This window comes from Sporobolomyces salmoneus (assembly GCF_050403485.1).
Source record: "Sporobolomyces salmoneus JCM6883 DNA, S_salmoneus_JCM6883_v1_ctg1, whole genome shotgun sequence".
Taxonomy (NCBI): Eukaryota; Fungi; Basidiomycota; class Microbotryomycetes; order Sporidiobolales; family Sporidiobolaceae; genus Sporobolomyces; species Sporobolomyces salmoneus.
Genome location: NW_027481162.1, coordinates 741,343 through 755,698, shown reverse-complemented (window position 1 = coordinate 755,698; position 14,356 = coordinate 741,343). Strand labels below are relative to the sequence as shown.

Sequence of the window (14,356 nt, the reverse complement as noted above, 5' to 3'; positions counted from 1 at the left end):
GAGCTCGACTGTTCTTTCTTCACCTTTGAGCGATGTCTCTCGAGAACGACGCTGCGATGAACGACTACGACCCGTGGCTAGACGAAGACGAATCACAGCCAGCCTCAGTCAACGGTTCAACTCCTTCAAGTCAAATCTCTGAACAAGAATGGGACAAACTCTCATCTCGATACTCCGACGTCAGTAACTTCTTTCTGACCCTCGGAATCGATAAGCTAGCTAACGAAGCTGATATGACTGCTACAGGCGGGCTATCGAGACGGGATTACGGCGGGAAAGAACGCCAAACTTCAAACTGGATTTGATCAAGGTTTCGCTCTCGCTGCAGCGTACGCCCGCGAGTTAGGGTCTCTACGAGGTATCGCAACATCTCTACTATCCCTCCTGACGACCGCAAGTGGAGCGAAACATGCCAGTACTCTCATCGACTCACTCATCGAAGAAGAAGGAGGAGGAGGAGGATCGACTTCGAAAGAGGGACTCGTTACAGAGCTGAGGGAGATTGTCAATGCACTGGGAAAGCTGGATGCGATCAGGATCTTGCCGGTCGATGAAGAAGCCGAGGAACATGCGAAATCTCACGAGGATGAAGGAATCAGTCAACAAATGAGGGACCGGAGAGAGATGCGAGAGATGGAGGCTATGTTGAGTGGGATCGGAGGAAAGGCGAAGCCGACGAGTGGGATCGAAGAATGCAGAGAGCGGTTAGCCAGAGTTCTCGCCGTTTTCGGACTGGAACAAGTTCTCCCGCCAGCAAGATCTTGTGGGCTCCAAACACCTGTTCTTATACTCTCTCGTCCCGATTCGACGTGATACAACGACGACAAAGAGGAGGAGGAGGTTGTAAGAGCGATATCAATGCCGTTACTCTACTCAGCTCGTCGCCAAAGAAGCCGAGTTCTCAATACTCGTATGGATCGAGCCACGACGGTGAGTCCGAACCGAAGTGAGTCACAGTAACAAGGACACCCTAAGATTGACCATCTTCTGACCTTTCTTTCCGCAACAGAACAATCTCCCCTCCGGTTTTCACTTTTCAAACTCGCTCTCAGCTACAACTCTTAGCCGAGCGAGGATCGAATCTCCAAGCTCGTAATGAAATGGTCGATGTCGATAGAGGAACAAGCCCAATAACAAGGAGACAGAAAGCTGAAACGAGAGAGGAAGAGACACAACTACGAAACAAATTCTAAACGAATTCGAAGAACTTTTGGTTCCGCCAAGTTCGCCACAATGTCTCACCAAACCAAGCTCGCACTCTACTGATCAAGGCTGCCTCCGGATCCGCTCTAAAGTCTCGTTTAAGCCTGTCTGCGACCCAGGCCCCGCTGAACCTCTTCAAATCGTCGTATCGCTCCTGCCATCCAGCATCCAGCTCCGATCGCGACAAACTATGACTGAAGCCGAAGAACACAAAGTGCGGTCTCTTCAGCGAGCCTGTCTTGAGGACAAAAACGGTGTCGGGCGCGGTATAATCGAACTCGTGTAGACCACGTTGACTCGTGAAGAGATGATTGAACTAAGAATCGTAGAGTGGTGAGTCCTTCTATTGTCTGGCATATATTGAGGAGAGAGTGTTTCGAACTCACAAAGTCTCGTAGTTCCCTTTCGTATTCTGCCGCTCTTTCGACGCTCATCTCCTTGTCTTCGTCCTCCTCCGACTGTGTCGATACACTCTCTTCATCAGAGTCTTCTACCGATTCCGAAAACGCATGACCATCGCCACTCTGTAGGTAGTTTGGCGCCCACTCTTCCAACACGACTCCGACTTCGCCCAAATCCTCGAGAATGACTCCAATCACAGTTTCTCCCCAGGGCACTGAGAAGTTGTAGAAGCCGTAGCAGATTGGGATGTCGATTCCTTGAACGGAGTTCAGAGTCGCGTAACTGGGGAATCCATTCAGCTAAGTCAGAGGAAGTTTGGAGAACAAGAGGGGGAAGGGTTCTCGCTTACGCTCCGGCTTCACGCCTTGCCCGCTCTTCTTGGGGGTGCCAGCCTCTATCATGGAAAGGTGGGACGGGAATATGGAGAAGAGCTTCGGCATAAAGCTTGAGGATGACCTTGCGCTTTCTCCCCTCCACCTCCATCTCAGCTCTCCAGACCTGCGAGTATTGATCCTTTCCTTTTACCAACCCCTTCTTCAACTTGATCTGCATCTTTTCCGACCTGGACGACTGCAAGTGCTGGAGGAGGGTCGTGCTGGCTCGACGTGGAGGGTTTGGTAAGTCGACTGATTCGTTTCGGGAATTGTGGATGGCATCGGGGTACAGCGAGGGCAGAGTGAATGCTAGAAGGCTCCCTTTACGGAGAGGCGAGGCTTTGGCGGCACGTCGACGGGCTTTGAACTCACTGATCTCGGCGTCAGAGAATCGAGGTGGTCGAGTAGCGGGTCGACCGGCAGGTTCGAAGGTCCATCCTTTGGCTACGATGTCGTCGAGTGGCATGAGGTGTGTAAGTGGAAGGAGAAAGAACAGTGTCGAGCGTCGGTCCTCTTTCAGCTGCACGCTCGGACCTCTGCTTCGGACTTGCCGGCCGAATGCGGGTCCTCGCTTCTCAGTCCTGCTCTTTCGTTTCTTCCCACGACTCGTTGATACGATGTTGAGCAACTGGTGGCCCTCCCGACGCGATCCAACCACACCCCAACCTCACGTCTATTTCACCGCACGCAAATCGACCAAACCTCCTCTGAAACGACAGCTTCGTTACAGCGGTTTCATCGTGAGACTTCCGTCCACAGTGAGTCAACAAGCTCCACGATCGTGAGAGCAAGTTGACGGTGTGCTTTCTTGCAGCCGCTACCCGTTGCTCCTCATCTCATTTCGGCGTGGGACCTCCTCAGCAGACCCTTTGAGCGTGGTCGAATCGTAGAGCACCACCTTTCGACTAGATCCTCGAACAAGACCGCCGTCAGAGCGGGATATGACAAAGCGGAAGTCAAATTTGGGGAGTGGAACCAACTATCCCCTCACGAGTTTCGAAAATTTTACCGAAAGGTTATTCGTGATCCAAGCCTCAAAGTCCCTAGTACTCCTCAACAAAGGTGTGTTGTCAATACCGAGGGAGATGTAAAGTAAGCCGATCCAGATTCTGGCACTAAAGAGGCAACAAGCTAATCAGCTCGTGACCCTTTTCGCCAGAGACACGATGCTTACGAACGTCATTCTGCCAGCAATCAGCGTGCTCAACGAACTCATCCACCCCGAACTGAGGAACGACTTGGTCATTGTGTCCTCGAGCGAGTTGCCAACAACCGGTAACCTTTTTAACGCAACCACATTCGAAAGCTTCTCTAGTGAGTCTCACGGCAAGCTCGACCACTCGGAAGCTCGACAGCCTGATGTTCGGGAGAATTTAGGCAGTATTGCGTTCGACCACGGCCTGATCTTGGTTGACAAGCGCACATTTGACTTGGGGTGGCCTCCAAAAATTGTCGTAATTCTGGTGATCGTCGAGGAGAAAGTGAGTCGGTCTCTAAGAGCTAGGGCCGTCTCGAACTGACTCTTTGACGTGCTGCCAGCGTGTCCCATTCGTCAATGCCTGGGAATGGAGGGAGGGAGTCTTGGAATCGGAAGAGCCAAATTTAATGAAACTACACTTGCCTCAGATACTTATGTGAGCTCCTCGTTCTTTTCAAACATGGCAGAGCAGCGCTCACAGCTTTGACGGAATTTTCTAACTCCAGGTATTGCGAACAGTTCCATTGCGAACGCTTCCTCCTTTCGGACGCAAAACAATCAGTGTCAATTCACGCTGAAGTGTCGACGAACGAAGTAAGGACTGCGAAAGTGTCAAAGGTGACGATAGAAGCGGATGTAGCTTACTGCGGAGGCAGACTACGGGACAACGCGAAGCCAGACCATTTCGATCCGTTTTTCGCCAGTCTCTCGCACTCGCTCTGCGCACTTGGATTCGATCTGCGCACTTGGATTCGACGCACTGCGATATTTGGGGATTCTCGCCGACCAAGTGCGTTAACCTGTCATTTGTCTAGTCGTCCAGAGCTGATTCAGATCGCGTCAACAGCGAACTCCTGTTCCTGATGGGCTTCGACAGTATCTGCCTCGACACGCTTCCGTACGTATTCTCTCTGCTCGCTCTTCTGCAAGACTCGCAGACTGACAATCCCTTGTATCTGAGCAGAATCGCGTACGTGATCTACTCGTTGAAGGACAAACCCAATTTGTGAGCTCCGTCCCTGTTCTTGATGAGCTTCTCGGAGCAACGACTGACGGGCACCGCGTCTCGATCAACACCTCAATTAAAAGTAGACGAAGAAACACAAACAGTATGGAAGACTTGACACGCACCACGAAGATTGGCTCCGGGAAAGTACAAACCCTGATCGGGTCGAAGTTCGCCGACAACGTATCGCGAACGAACCTGTTCCGCATCCTCTCCCACACGGCTGGACCTTTCAAGAATAATGTACCGTAGTCAAATGCCGTCTGGTCTCTCTTTGTTCTGTCTGGGATGCTGGTGTGAAATCTTCTGTTTATTTCCAACGTCTTTACGGTCTCCCTCACGCGCCTTCGCTCCAGCTTCCCGATTCTCCACCTTCCTTCCATTCCTCGAGGTAGGCCTGTACTTTCTTCTCTACTTCTCTCGGGCCCATACTCCTTCCGAACGCATCGACGAATTTTCCTTTCGGGTCCATGAGGTAGAAGAAGATCGAGTGGTCGACTAGGTAGTCTTCGGTAGGCTTGGCATTAGGGGGAGTGGAGAAGTAGACTCGGCTAAGAAGAGGGAGGGAAATAAGAGCAGATGAGCTTGAGTTGCGAGGAAGAAGAGGAAAGGGTTGAGCAACTCACTAGGCTTTGCAAGTCTTCTTGATGTCGTCGTAAGGTCCGGTCAAACCCACTAGCGAAGGGTGAAAGTCTGCAGATGAAGAGGAGAAGGTTCGTCAGTTAGCTGAGTATGCAGATCCTCGCAAGAACTCCTCGATAGCTTACCTCGTACGTAGGTTTTGACAGCCTTCATATCGTCACGTGCGGGATCGCAAGTGATAAAGACTGGTAAGATGTCGACGTTGTGGGATTTGGCTTCACAAGAGGGGCAATAGAGAGAGTCAGCCGAAGGACACGAAAAACGAAAGAGAACAAAACGTACAAATCGATTCGACAACGTCCGTCATCTTGTCTAGTTCTTCAGGACAGATATCGGGACAATTTGTGAATCCGAACTGGAACACGCACACAGAGGCCGGTCAGCTCCGGCTCAAGCGAACGGAGAAACGAGAAACAGTTCTCCAAAACTCGCGAGGACTTACGTAAACCATACTCCATTTCCCCAACAGATCTTGCTCCGTGAAGGTCTTCCCATCCTGATCTGTCAAGGAGAAAGGACCTCCGATCTTGGGTCTCCCGATCCTAGCAGCAGCGTTCTCTTGTCGTTTGCGTTCTTTGAGCGCTTTCTTCTCGTTCTCAAAGTAGAAGTAGAGGGCGACTCCGGTTGCTAGAAAGACTGCTCCTGCTTTCAGAGTGAATGGCTGAACGAAACAGCATCAATTCGGTGTGCGATCTTCGGAAGAGAGAGGGGAAAAGCGAAACTCACTCCTGCGGCGGATTTTGTCTGGATCGAAGCGGCAGATGAAGTTGACGGGTTCGCGGCAGACGCAGAAGACGTAGACTGTGAAGGCGGTGGCGGCGGGGGTGGGGTAGAAGAGGAAGGAGTCGTAGAGTAATGAGATCGGAGAAGAGCCGAAGTCGAACCGAAGGAAGGAGTAGAGCGGGTGACTTGACGACGAGTACTCAAGGTAGCGGCTTGCTTCAGTAATGTCGTACTAGCTCGAAACATGGTTAAAGTGCTGAAAGTGGTGTTGATCAAGAGTTTCGAAGAATTTCAGGCGAAGTCGCTTTCCTCTCTTTCACCTGTCTAATCCCGCCCTTTAAACCGATACATCCAGATCTCGAGCAACTACACCTAGAGCAGTCTCTTCGCCTCAGCCCTCCCCTCTCCCGACTACCCCCAAGCCTCATTCGGCGATCACCAAAAAAAGACAATGTCGGAATCCACCGCTGCTCCAGCTGTTGCGAGTGACAGTACGAAGCCCACGAAACCTACCGGCAAATCGACCTTGTCTGTCGCATCTCCCTCGTTCGTCCCTTCGGCGAAATTACAATCCTCGACTTCCTCTGCCTCCTCCTCCAAGCCCTCCCGCAAACGACCTGCTCCCGGCTCCCCTCCCTTGAACCCTACTCTAGTTCCAACTGCCCCGAAAGCCCCGAAGACGAACGCTGAGAAAGATCAGACGAGGAGGTTGATCGTCGTGCTCGAACAAGCTTGTCTCGAAACGTACAAGCATTCAGCTCCTGCGGGTGCGAGAGGTGGAAAGGGAGAAGAGAAGTACAGTTTGTTGAACTGCGATGATCATCAAGGAGTTTTGGCGAAAATGGGAAGGGATATCGCACATGCGAGACCGGACATCACTCATCAAGTCAGTTTCCTCAGCTCGCTCTCTCATCTGATGACCATTACTAACGGTACTGTGTCGCTCCTAGTGTTTGTTGACCCTGTTGGATTCTCCGTTGAACAAAGCTGGAAGGCTGCAAGTTTACATCCATACCGCCCGAGGAGTTTTGATTGAAGTGAATCCCTCAGTTCGTATTCCCCGAACGTTCAAACGATTCGGTGGTCTCATGGGTACGTCTTCCTTCCCTCGTCCTCACTCAGGCCCTCGAGCTCACAATTTCGGCTTGGTCGCAGTTCAATTACTACACAAACTTTCGATTCGCTCCTTGAACGGTTCCGAGAAACTATTGAAAGTCATCAAGAACCCGATCACGGATCATTTACCTACGAATTGTCACAAGATCACCTTGTCGTTCGATGCGACTCCCGTCAAGTTGACAAAGTACCTACCGACGATTCCGGATACTCATTCGATTTGCGTTTTCGTCGGAGCTATGGCACACGGGTGAGCACGAATTCGCTTCATCGCGTCACGTATGATTGTAACTAATCAGGGATTGTGACGAAATAGACCGGATAACTTTGCGGATCATTTGGTGGATGAAAAGATTGCGATCTCGCAATACTCGCTCAGTGCCAGTGTCGCTTGTGGAAAGGTGAGCGAACCCTCCGTACTCACTCGTCTGGCATTGCTTTTGCTGACGTCGTCTTGCCTCGACAGTTCTGCTGCGCCGTAGAAGATCTCTTCGACGTTCTATAATAGTCTTTTCGCCTTTCCATTTCCCCTTCTCTCGCAACTATTCTCTCTTCGCATTCAACCTCCGCAACATCTTTCTTTGTATTCCTAAGCTACCCAGCAGTCTTCAACGGTCTTTACGAAACTTCAACTTCAGCTAACCGTCAACCGGGTCCAAGTTTTCTCTCTCTCTCTCTCGTCTCTCTCTCTTCAGTTCTCTCTGGCTCTTTTTATTACTACCTTGTTGAAGTTTCGTTGTAACAATCTACTATCTACATTATCTCTACCTTCACATGATCAAGCTTGCGAGCGGACTCTTTCTTTCGTTCGATCGAGGTGAACGCACAGATCGCGTCTTCGAGAGTTGTCGCATTCTACTCACTTCGCGACTCTTTTGCATCTGCAATCCTGCCATCGATCCAGTACAGGCAATCAGACTCGCAACACGCTAAAACGCGATCAAATTGATCGTTCAACAATCCCCTTTCGTTTCTCTTTCTGAATCCCTCTCTTCTTTACCCCGCACTACTCTCCCTAAACACAAAACACACCCGTTCGAATAGGATCAGTTTGCTGGTTCATTTACATCCTACTCGACTACGCGCTCACTCACAACAAACCTACACACTCGTTCACCCCAATCAACCCGTCCGCGATCGACGACAAACACGCTCGCTCCTCCTCTCTTCTAGCTCCCACTCCCCCTCGACCAGAACGAACTGACTAGGTGGATCAAGAGATCAGAGATGAAGGCACGTCTAGCGTTGTTGGTCTTGGGATGTACTTCGGTCGTCCTCGCGTCGTCAGGACATTTGAAGTATCATCATCGCGAACACAACGGGATGCGCTTGATCAAACGACAAGCTGCTGGAGATAGTACGACTGGAGGAGGAGGAAACACTGGAACAACCAGTCAAGCAGCAGCATCTCCCTCAAACGTCGCGTCTTCTTCTTCTTCACCCAACAATAACCCTCTCTCTTCTCTCGCTGGAGCACTTCAACCTGGATCTTCCTCTTCCTCCTCTTCATCGACTTCTCCAGTTTCAACTAGTCCAGAAGAATCAACGACGGATCAAGAAACTTCAACGGCGATTTCGAGTTCTTCTCCAGCGGCTCAATCTTCCAGCTTGGCGCATTCATCCGCTCTTTCTCCTTCCCTCGCATCGAACGTTCCCTCGGCCTCGACGTCTACGGGAGCACGCTCAACCGTCGTATCGATTGTTACTCCTTCCTCCGGTTCCTCGGCATCTGAAACGATCGATTCTTCCTCGTCTTCCGCTTCTTCGAGCTCGACCGCCCTCTCTGACAAGAAGAAAGAAGAGTCCTCCTCCGGTGGAATTGGACATGGTACTTTGATCGCGATCATCGTGGTCGCGTCGTGCGTAGCGGGAGTAGGAGCGATCTGGACCATCATCAGGAAAACGAAATTCAGTCCTTCGAAACGATTCGAATCAAAGTTGGAACCGATCGATTTCGTACCCGAAGTACCGGAATACGGGAACCACAACCGAAGCCAGAGCCAGTTCAGCGGAGTAGGCGGAGGCGCGTACGGTGGATCGGGAGGAGGTTACGCAGAAAGTCTGGCGAGAAGTGATTCGAAAGCTAGTTTGAGGGGTCAAGGAATGACCATGTCGGAATCGTGAGTCTCCTTCGAGTTACACGTGGTAGCTCACGACAACTCGACTGACTCCGTGTTACTCGTTTCGGAACTCTGTAGCGGAGGAGGATTAGCTAGTATTCCTTATCAGCAATCGCCGACTGGCTACGGCCAACAACCCTTCTACGGTGAAGGTGCATACCACGGCTCTCCCCAACGTGAGTTCAAGCTACAGACAACGAGCCGAGACGAGTGAAGACACTGACGCTTTTTCTTCCTCTCACAGTTGGATACCCCCAGGAACAACCTACCTACTACCCCGCTCTCCAACGAGGTCTCTCCTCTTCCTCTTCCCTTCAACACCAAGCTGCCGGACTAGGTCGAATGAACACGACCACCTCGAACGCCGCAGGAGGAGGACACGACTATGCCGCTCAAGCTCGATCGCAAAGTCGCGGTCCGGGGGGTCCTCAGTACTACTAGGCTCTTGAAAGAGTCGGCGTATGGTCAGAAGACGACGCACGACTGACACGATCTGTACACTTCTTCTTCGAATTTCGCTCCATCAGTTCCTCGTTTGCTTCCAAATATCGATAGATACCCTTTTCCACCTCACTCCTCCTACTCCCTCATTTTCACTCTTCACGACTACACAGACACTTTCTTCCACCCGACGCCAGCGCGAGACATCTGAATTTGAATCGCAGGTCGATTCTCGTTTCGTCGTCTCCCGCTGGCGTTTCTTACCCCTCGCTCCTCCTCCTCGTCAACATTTCTTGATCGTATTCCTACCACCTACCGCTCTACCTATTCACTTGTTCATTCCCAACTTCCCTCCCCCTTTGTGACTATTTTTCCAAACCATCTTTTTCTGTTTTTCGCTCGTTACTCGTCTTTTTGCGACACTCTGTTCGGCTGCACTGCCAATCTCGAGATCGTCGCACTCGTTGTGATACAATCCGTTCATCATATCGAGGGTCTTACAGCGAGGCTAACGTTGGACGCGACGATTTCACCTTTGCGAGCTCATCCTCCCGAAGTTCGCAAAAATCTCCGGAAGACTAGTGCGCTCGACAGGCTGTACGATTCATTCTCTGTGGAACGATCAGCGAGAAGAAGAGCAACTACGATGCGAGGCGCGACGAGTCGAGTTGGAGTTCAACGATTCACTTCATTGTTCGCTCGCATTCGCACCTGCAGCCCAGATGGCCGACAAGGTAGAAACTGATGACCCTCTCGAGTCTACTGTGAGTCCCTACCAACCCGGATCGCAAGCAGAGAGCTCATAGACTCCGCCTCTTCCCTTGATCTAACAGACGAAACACCTCAACGCCGTCACTCTCCATGACCCTCCAGCTACCCCCAAACCATCTCAAGCCACCCTCTTGACCCTACCTCCGGAACTCTTGCTCGACCTCTTCACCCATCTCCCTTCTTCTTTCGTTCTCCCTCCTCTGGCCTCGGCCCTCCTTCCCTTCCACCGATCTCAACTGTATCGAAGCGTGACCGTCAACCTGTATCAGTTTGATACTCTCCAACGAACTCTCCAATCGAACAAGGCGCTGTGCGGCTTCGTCGAAAATCTCACCCTCAATTTCCATCCCGACCAAAACGACCGGGCGAGCAAGTCGATCAAGGTCCCTCGTCCTGTCGCTCTACGAGAATTCATCAGGAGTCTCCCAAACCTCAAAACGCTCTTCCTCTCGATCGACAGCAGGGTCGTCGACCGATATTACCCGAAAAAGTCGGATTTCGCAAACGATACAAAGTTCGAAAAGTTCTCCGTCAAATCTTTCTACTTCGTCAAATATTATTACTTAAATATACTAAAAGACCTTTTCGACTGGGAGGAGCTCCGATCTACGGAGGAACGAATTGTCACCGGCGAATTGTACGAAGAACAAGTTGAACCAAATGTGCACATCGAGCTCGAGAAACGTTCAGATCAGTCGTTCGGCCTTCGATACCTGACGACGGAGTCGACGGAGATCAACATACACTCAGTCCTTCGGGAATTTCCCCTCTCACGCCTTCAACTCGTCGCTTTCACTCATTGCGTCCACCTCGGTCGACTCCTCCAAAACATCGGTCAACCCCTCCTCCTCACCAACCTGTCGCTCTTCTCCTTCGACGAGACTCACACCAGCTCTATACTCTCACCGGACTATCTTTCTCGCTTCCCCAACCTAACTCACCTCGCTCTCGGAGGAACCGCACTTCTCACGTCTCCCGAATTCTTCGAGTCGCTCTCTCGTCTTCCTCTCGAATCCCTGCATGTCGGTCCACATGCTCACCTGCAAGCCCAAGCGTTGATCGATATCATCTCTCCCGGATCGAAGCTCACGAATTTCAGACGACTCATTCTCGACAATTTCGATTCCGAAGCCCCTGCGGAGGAGGACGAGGAGGATGCAGATCTCGACGATTGGGAAATCCCCGATTGGACCCCTGAATGCTCGGAAGAAAAGGTCAAGGAGCTCAAGGAACTCGCAGAAAACGCGGGAATCGAGATTGATGGGAGTACGATTGAAGGACTTCGAGCACTCGAGTCGGAGGCGTACCAGGCAGCACTACGCCGCGCAGAGGATGAAGACGACGACGACGACGACGACGACGAAGACGAAGACGATGAAGAAGACATCGATCATGACTCCTACGAAGATGAGTACGATTCGGAGGACTACGACGATTTGCACGACAGGTGGTGCGGTTGTGATCGCGAATACGAAGACTGCCGGAGGTTCAGGAAGCACATGGGTTGGCCTCGTCAAGATGAGTACGACTGGTACTGAGTTCTCGGGAAAGAAACTTGGTTCGAAATGGATTTGGTGGAGCTTTGTACTATGTGTTTCACTATTTAGGCCAGCCCTGGTGGCTGCTGGACGAGATGTAAAGGTAATACTTTGTGACGTAGGAACCAAGCCTGTGCAAGAGAGAGCGAAAGAAGAAGGAGAAAAGAGCACCTGAGAACCGAATAAAAATTCCGAGTCCATCGGGGAAAGGACGCGAACGACCGAGACGACCCGTTACAAACCCCAACGAGAGAGCGAGCTTTCTGAGAGAGTGGCGGCCCATTGCGTCGTCGTCGTCGTCGTCTCCGAGCGTACTCGCTGCGAGGTTCTCCTTTTTCTTCTGTAGCTCGAGGATACGAGACTCGATACTGTTTTCAATAACGCTCGGCAAGCAACTTGTGTCGGACGATCTACGGGAAATTATAAGAGACCAGCTCAAAGGCTGGGGAAGTTCTGGTCGAGGCAGGCAAATGCTACGGGCCTCGATGCGAATTGCGATTGACGAAAGATGTTCGTTATTTTCAGGAGAGTACCGAGAGAAGAGGGCAATGCTAGGGTGTTTTGCTGCAGAGAGAAGTGGGATATACGGGAGAAAGAGGAGAAAAGCCGAAAAAGAAAAGAGGGGAAAACTATATCTATCTTCCGCGACCTCGTCCACGTCCGGCTCCCATTCCACCACGTCCCGGAGGTCCTTGTTGTTGCTACACGGAACGAGAGAGATCCAAGTCAGCTCAAGGAAAGCCGGAAAGGAAGAGCAGAAGACTCACTTGAGAAGAAGGGTTCGTGACAGTCTCATCAACGCTCAAAACCATACAAGCCGCTTCCGTCGCACCTTCCAACGCGTTAACCTTGACCAGCGCAGGCTCCCACACGAACGCCTCCAAGTTGTTCCTAACTCCCTCTCCCCAGTTTCCTTTATCGCCTTGGTTCCCACTATCGTCGTCGACGGAGACTCCAGCCCAGGTTTCTCCTCGTGCGTGAAGCATTCGAAGTTTGTTCAAAACGTCGGTTGCGTCGAGTCCAGCGTTGTTGCAGATAGTACGAGGGATGACTTCGAGAGCTTTCGAGAATGCCGAAATGATGAGTTGAGATTTACCGGGAAGCGTACGAGCGTGGGTTCGAAGGTAAGAAGACAACTCCATCTACGTTCACAGCATCAGTGGAGATCCTTCGAGCGCAGAAAAGTGGAGAACTGACCTCCATCGCTCCTCCTCCCGCAACGACAGTTCCATTCTTGACCGCTCTCCTCACGACCTGAACCGCATCGTTCAAACTCCTCTCGACTTCCGAAATGAACTGATCCGCTCCACCCCTCAGTACCATTGTGCAAGTTTTCGCCTTCGGACAACCCTCGAACAGGTTGTACCTTTCCGCACCGATCTGTTTCTCTTCGAACAAGTCGCAAGTTCCGAGATGTTCGTCTCGGATATCGGAACAAGTCGATTGGACGGATCCTCCGACGGCACTAACGACTCGACGAAGATCGTCCGAGGCGACTCGACCGGCACAGAAGATTTGTCGGTCGGCGAAGTATTGGGTTGCGAGATCTCCGATCGGGAGACGGGAGAGAACGACATTCGCGCCAGAGTTAGCGATGAGTTCGAGTTTGCGGTAGATGATGGACCATTCGGCATCGACGATCGCTTGGTAATCCTGATGAAACGCGAGGAGAGTTTCGTCAGACAAGCCTGTGGATAACGGAAAGAAAGAGAATGACTTACGGATACTTGTTCAATCCTGACCTCAGCATTATCCCTCTCGGCCTTCAACTCCAACTCGACATTCAAACAGAGTACTTTCGGGTTAACCAATTTCTTCGGTTGTTGTTCGAATCCAGCGTACGAGAACGTCTTCTTGAACGCGACTCCTTTCACGAGTAGAGATTCTTCCATTCCTCCTCCGGGTACCTTCTTGATTCCGATCAGGGAGGCATCGAGAGAGTTGGAGTCGAGAGTGAGAACGGCGTCGACGACCATTTCCGAGAAGAAGGGTTTCGACGAATGGATGAGTTTCGAGGACATTGAAGTCGAGGCACACTTGAGGAGTAGCGAACGGAAGTCCCTGCACGCGTGAGAGAGGGAGGTCAGTCGTAGGAAAAGGAAGAAGGAATAAGAAACTGCTCTCACTCTTCGTTTTCGCGTTTGACCGTTACTGCAAGTTCTTTCACACGTTGAATAGCCTGTCATGAACGCCTTCATACGAATCAGTACTCGTCCAGGAGGAAGAGATGCGTGATGAAGGAACTGACGAGTTGAGCGGCTTTACGATAACTTTTGATAATGATATGAGGGCTAACTCCATCCTCGATGAACTGTTTCGCTTCCCTCAAGAACTCTGCCGCCAACAACGTAACCGAAGTAGTACCGTCTCCAACTTCTGCGTCTTGAGCCCTTGCGATATCGACCAAAGATTTCGCGGCGGGATGAACGACGTCCAACAACTTGAGGATCGTCGCTCCGTCGTTCGAGATCGTAGCCTTTCCAGTGTTGTCGACGATGAGTTTGTCCATTCCTCGGGGACCGAGAGTAGAGGCGACAGTTTGGGCGATTGACATGCATGCCGCAATGTTGCTCAATAGTTGAGGAGTACCTACACACAGCATCGATAGACAGTCAGCTCCATCATACAGCAAGCACAATCAGCGCAACATACCTTGTGAAGTGTCAGTTCCTTCTCGGAGAACAACCACAGTAGGATTCTATCAAATCCACGACGAGGGGAGTCAGCTCGCGTACGCCACGTCCAGAATAGCTGTAAGAGTACTCACGCCCATCATAGGCATACGTCCAGCCATTTTGAGAGAGTATTGATAGAGTTGGAGG

General features: G+C 51.3%; 8 protein-coding genes across 8 annotated transcripts; 5 read left to right on the top strand and 3 right to left on the bottom strand.

Moving 5' to 3' along the window:
- Positions 1–32: 32 nt before the first annotated feature.
- Positions 33–813, top strand: JCM6883_007591 (Yae1 family protein; the record flags this gene model as incomplete). The annotated part of the gene is made up of 2 exons (XM_076628422.1): positions 33–179; positions 247–813. The coding sequence occupies 2 exons, from the start codon at positions 33–35 to the stop codon at positions 811–813; spliced, it is 714 nt and encodes a 237-aa protein (XP_076491823.1).
- Positions 814–1,189: 376 nt separating this feature from the next.
- On the bottom strand, positions 1,190–2,445 carry JCM6883_007590 (uncharacterized protein; the record flags this gene model as incomplete). Its single annotated transcript, XM_076628421.1, has 3 exons — positions 1,190–1,519; positions 1,590–1,887; positions 1,955–2,445. The coding sequence occupies 3 exons, from the start codon at positions 2,443–2,445 to the stop codon at positions 1,190–1,192; spliced, it is 1,119 nt and encodes a 372-aa protein (XP_076491822.1).
- Positions 2,446–2,596: 151 nt separating this feature from the next.
- JCM6883_007589 (uncharacterized protein) lies at positions 2,597–4,187 on the top strand (the record flags this gene model as incomplete). The annotated part of the gene is made up of 9 exons (XM_076628420.1): positions 2,597–2,737; positions 2,794–3,071; positions 3,139–3,293; positions 3,357–3,460; positions 3,519–3,613; positions 3,684–3,771; positions 3,882–3,967; positions 4,025–4,075; positions 4,142–4,187. 9 exons carry the CDS (start codon positions 2,597–2,599, stop codon positions 4,185–4,187), a joined length of 1,044 nt encoding a protein of 347 aa, XP_076491821.1.
- A 333-nt stretch (positions 4,188–4,520) lies between these two features.
- JCM6883_007588 (SCO family protein) lies at positions 4,521–5,794 on the bottom strand (the record flags this gene model as incomplete). The annotated part of the gene is made up of 6 exons (XM_076628419.1): positions 4,521–4,734; positions 4,810–4,876; positions 4,951–5,040; positions 5,108–5,180; positions 5,268–5,486; positions 5,552–5,794. The coding sequence occupies 6 exons, from the start codon at positions 5,792–5,794 to the stop codon at positions 4,521–4,523; spliced, it is 906 nt and encodes a 301-aa protein (XP_076491820.1).
- Positions 5,795–5,999: 205 nt separating this feature from the next.
- EMG1 (18S rRNA pseudouridine methyltransferase) lies at positions 6,000–7,169 on the top strand (the record flags this gene model as incomplete). Its single annotated transcript, XM_076628418.1, has 5 exons — positions 6,000–6,434; positions 6,499–6,640; positions 6,704–6,914; positions 6,981–7,065; positions 7,131–7,169. The coding sequence occupies 5 exons, from the start codon at positions 6,000–6,002 to the stop codon at positions 7,167–7,169; spliced, it is 912 nt and encodes a 303-aa protein (XP_076491819.1).
- Positions 7,170–7,891: 722 nt separating this feature from the next.
- On the top strand, positions 7,892–9,225 carry JCM6883_007586 (uncharacterized protein; the record flags this gene model as incomplete). The annotated part of the gene is made up of 3 exons (XM_076628417.1): positions 7,892–8,784; positions 8,863–8,960; positions 9,029–9,225. 3 exons carry the CDS (start codon positions 7,892–7,894, stop codon positions 9,223–9,225), a joined length of 1,188 nt encoding a protein of 395 aa, XP_076491818.1.
- Positions 9,226–9,947: 722 nt separating this feature from the next.
- On the top strand, positions 9,948–11,534 carry JCM6883_007585 (uncharacterized protein; the record flags this gene model as incomplete). Its single annotated transcript, XM_076628416.1, has 2 exons — positions 9,948–9,989; positions 10,059–11,534. 2 exons carry the CDS (start codon positions 9,948–9,950, stop codon positions 11,532–11,534), a joined length of 1,518 nt encoding a protein of 505 aa, XP_076491817.1.
- Positions 11,535–12,169: 635 nt separating this feature from the next.
- CCT7 (chaperonin-containing T-complex subunit CCT7) lies at positions 12,170–14,328 on the bottom strand (the record flags this gene model as incomplete). The annotated part of the gene is made up of 8 exons (XM_076628415.1): positions 12,170–12,235; positions 12,302–12,676; positions 12,732–13,187; positions 13,256–13,595; positions 13,661–13,713; positions 13,783–14,123; positions 14,187–14,232; positions 14,302–14,328. 8 exons carry the CDS (start codon positions 14,326–14,328, stop codon positions 12,170–12,172), a joined length of 1,704 nt encoding a protein of 567 aa, XP_076491816.1.
- Between the last annotated feature and the right edge of the window lie 28 nt (positions 14,329–14,356).